The sequence below is a fragment of the Phaethon lepturus genome, unplaced genomic scaffold, assembly GCF_000687285.1.
Source record: "Phaethon lepturus isolate BGI_N335 unplaced genomic scaffold, ASM68728v1 scaffold18304, whole genome shotgun sequence".
NCBI classification, from domain to species: Eukaryota; Metazoa; Chordata; class Aves; order Phaethontiformes; family Phaethontidae; genus Phaethon; species Phaethon lepturus.
The window spans coordinates 48,583-52,563 of NW_010535745.1; the positions used below are offsets into that span (position 1 = coordinate 48,583).

The 3,981-nt window shown below is 48.8% G+C and overlaps 1 protein-coding gene across 1 annotated transcript in view; it reads left to right on the forward strand.

Moving 5' to 3' along the window:
• The first annotated feature begins 731 nt into the window (after nt 1-731).
• The window catches only part of ITIH4 (inter-alpha-trypsin inhibitor heavy chain family, member 4), a 19,099-nt gene continuing 15,849 nt past the window's right edge, over nt 732-3,981 (forward strand). The window contains exons 1-3 of the mRNA XM_010285962.1: nt 732-806; nt 3,246-3,406; nt 3,837-3,941. Coding sequence (XP_010284264.1) covers nt 732-806; nt 3,246-3,406; nt 3,837-3,941 — 341 coding nt within the window. The remainder of the gene's footprint in view (nt 807-3,245; nt 3,407-3,836; nt 3,942-3,981) is intronic.

Consider the following 3,981-nt stretch of genomic DNA (forward strand, 5'->3'; position numbering starts at 1 on the left):
CTTGCGGATCTATTAAGTCCAGTCATGGAAAATGTGTTTTCTTCCTTTTTTCCCGTCACTTTCGTAATGAGGAATACTGACAGAGAAGTGCCTGAACAAAGCCTCAGGGTTTGAGTTTTTAGGTCATTTTGCACTCAAAAATATCTCCTGTTGTGATGGTGGATTTAGATCCTTTCTCTGAGGTGGAGAAAAGCAAAAAGGATCAAGCAAAAAGGGATGTTTTGAGACGGCCGCTCCATACCTCTCATGGGCCGGTTGGGCAAGGAGGCACAAGGTTTGAAGAAGCCACCCGCTGTAAAATCTCACATGAATGTTGCATGTCTTGGCAATCTCCCAATCTCTGAAGTGCTTGAGGTAACGTTAAGGATGTGCCCTTTCAAATTATTACTGTAGGATATGGTAGAGGTTCATTCATCAAAAAAATGCAGCTTGTTGCACAGAGTAGTTGATCTGCCTGTGGGATTTCGCGTGCCACGGTGAGGTCTAAGTTTAAAAAGAAAACGTAGGATTTAATAACTTTATGGATTATTAAACATTAAAATTCTAATGCTTAACAGCAAAGATCTGTTGGAAAAATAAATGTTAACCAAGTTCAAGTTTTACCTATGTTTAACATGTAAATATTAAGTTTCTGGGTCTCTTTAAAGTCTACATAATATCCCCAAGTACAAGTTACTCATTAACGGGTTAAGATAAACTGAGTTTTCATTTGAAAATCTGGTATTTCCAAAATGGAGGCGAGAACGTTGCTTACATTGATGGTCTTTTCCTCACTCATAGTATTAGCAGAAACTATTGCTCAAAAGGTATTTGCTCTATTTATTTTTTTTTTTTTAAACAATATCTTGTTTGCTTATTTGGTGACCTGATGGTAGCCGGCCAGGTAACGCAGGTGACTTCTGGTAACCACCACCTGTGGAGCTTCGGGTATATTGTGTCGTGATTTCAGAGCTCTGGGTCCTTTTAAGGCCTTTTGGGTTGGTTGTTTGGGCTGTTACAGTATAAAAGTGGCGGGAGAGCGTTTGCAGGCGTGTCTGATCATGGTCTTCCCTAGGGATGTTAAAATATCAAATTTGAGGGACCAATGGGTCTCCCTCAGCCACCGGATGAGGTTTGGATTGTGACGCAGTGCCGTTACAGCAGGACCAAATGAGGACCCTTGCAGTGCCAGGTGATTTCTGACAGGCATTTAGTAATTTATATAGTATGGAAAAGAGGGGAGTAGCCAGTTATTTGTGCTGTCTGGAGGAGCAAACTGTGTTTTTTAACATCTCGGGGTGCATGTCACTGGTCTTATTTTAAAAACATCAGTTTTGGAGAAATGGAGGAAGCCTTATGTTTGAAGTTTTTTTTTTTACATCGTGCTATTCAGAAAAGTGTGAAACGCAACTGAAACGCAGGCGGGTTTCTGGGAGGCAGGGACGGGTCCTGTGGCTGCTGCAGGGGTGGCCGAGGGCTCTGCAAGAAGCCGTGGATGTTGTGTATGGGCCTGCGGTGCCTTGGGGAGCAGCCACAGATTGCTCCCTGCTGCTTTTGGGTACACACCTGGGGCTGCTCCTCTCCTGCCCCCTTCGCTAACGGCACAGCGATGCCCCTCGCCGTGCTGCATCCTGCTGCGTGCTTGTTTGTGCTGGCCACAGCCTAAAATGCTGCTGGGGCGGTGCAAGCCCAGGGCATGCAGGTCCCTCTCCCCTCATCCCCGCAGCGTCCCTTCGGCACGTGGCGGCGGGGTGGATTTTGCACAGGGTAAGTTCTGCACGGGGCAGGCTCCTCCTGTGCTGCAAGGATGCTCCGTGGGCAGCGATGGCCACCATGTGCCTGTGCTGCCCTAATGAGCCACGGCTCGGGGCTCCTCGGTCGTGGCAAAACCTCCCCTCTGAACGTGCTGTGGGTTTGAGCATGGCAGGGCAGCGAACGTGAGCGGAGGTGCTTAGGGATACTCAGAAAGCCTTTGGGAAGAGATGCCCCCAGGAGGGACGGTCCCAGCGTGGGCAGGGAGAGCTCCAGCTCAGGGTGAGCAGCAGGGAGAGGCACCCGAACTGCCAGGATCGGGAAATTGTTCTCTCGATGAATAGTTTGGGGTTTTATCCCGTTGTCCTGGATTGTCAGTAGGCATCAGGGGATAGAGCACGCTCTGGCAACATATAATGAAAAAGGAAACAGCCATCCGTTACTCAGATGGCGTTGGCTGGCACCTCCTGCCCTGATGCCCAAGCACAAAGCTGTGGTCACAGCTTTGTATTGAATGGCCATGTTTAGCTTGATTAAACTTTTGAATTGTGGCCAATGCCCTAACTAAGAAGAGGCCAGTGGATGCTATTTGGTGAGCAAAGTACAGGAAATGAATTAACAAAATATCTAAAGATCAATTAGCCATCAAAAGACTTGTGAGGCTGGAAAAGTAAAAATAGAAGTGCAATGATCTGCTTTGATGCTGAGCTTTTTTATTTTAATAAACTATTGGACTATTGTGAGCCTGGCAATGTCCAGATCGACCCTTCTTAGCGTCACTGCTGAAACACAGGTAGCACCTGTAAAACAGACATCCCAAATGCAAAAGGAGGGTGTTTACAGAGGCAGGTGCTCCAGGCAATTCCCAGTCCAGCTGCTCCATGGGGTATTCCCGGGCAGCTCTGTGACGGTGCCCTCCTCCCTCAAGCGTCAGGGGCCCTGGAAGCACCAGACCAGGAGAAACACAAGCGCTCAAAGGGCATCCCTGCTTGTGCAACCAGCAAGGGGTTGGAGGCCCACACGGGGTTTCAAACCTGCTATCATGTGTGACACAAGGCACCGAGCTGAAAAACATGCAGCAAAGTCAACAGCTGGGAGAGCAAATAAATAGTCATGCAAAAAACTAGCAGGTCTCTTTCCATGGGTCGAGTGCTTAAAGAGGCATCTGATTTTTCTGAGGTTGGTCTTAGGTGATGTATTGGGGTGACACAGCAGCTGCTTCAGAGTAACCTGAGAAGAGAAGACCACAGCAAAAGGCTTGACAGAAGCCTTCCGTGGAAGGAAAACACGCAAGTGTAGCTGCAGGTTTTGTGTGGGGCTGGGGTCGCAGCTGCAGAGATGTGAATAAGCAGACGGCCAGTCTGGTCATGAACAATTCCGTCTCTCCAGTTCTGGCCGGACCTTTGAACAGGTCATTCCTTCATCAAACTTTTCCAGTAACGTGACCCAGGTAAGGACTGCTCAAGACCAAAAATTGAGTGTTTCTGTTTCAGCCTGTTTATTTTTTTTTCCAGCATGCTATTGAAATCTACAGCCTCCATGTGGACTGCAAGGTCACGTCACGGTTTGCTCACACCATCATCACCAGCAAAATTGTCAACAGAGCTAATGACTCCAGAGAGGCAACCTTTGAAGTGGAGCTACCCAAGACGGCTTTCATCACCAACTTCTCCATGTGGGACCAGTCCTTACCTGTGGTGTGAAGGCGGCAGCTCTGAGGGCTGGGGGGGGTTCATCTTTCTTCTCAGGAGGTGCTGAGTGAAAAGCACAAAGCTGAGCTCTGGAGGGTCCTGCACAAAATGCTCTGTGGGGCAAAGTAGTAGGCAGCCAAATAGGTGGCCAGGGCAAGGCTGCCTGCTGCACAGGGTGGGTGACAAACATGCTCGGTGGTGGTGTTCCTCCTGCTCCAGCCTCCTTGAGACCCAGCAAGGAGGAGGGCTGTGTTGTGGTGGTGGCTTCTGGCGTCCTCCTGGACAAGGAGGGATGTGTGAGGCAAACAGTGTCCCCTGCTCATGCCCCGAGGGCCACTAAGTGCAGCGTTCCTCTTGTTTCTTTCCCCAGTGTTCTCCTTCTAATATTAATTAATTTTTATGGAAACCAAACAGGTCCATCGATGGTAAAGTATACCCAGGAATAATAAAGGAGAAAGCTTCTGCTCAAAAGGAATATGACACTGCGGTCTCGCACGGGCAGAGCGCCGGCCTCGTCAAGTACGTTGCTGTCCTGAGTAAAGCTGCCCCAACGCTCTTC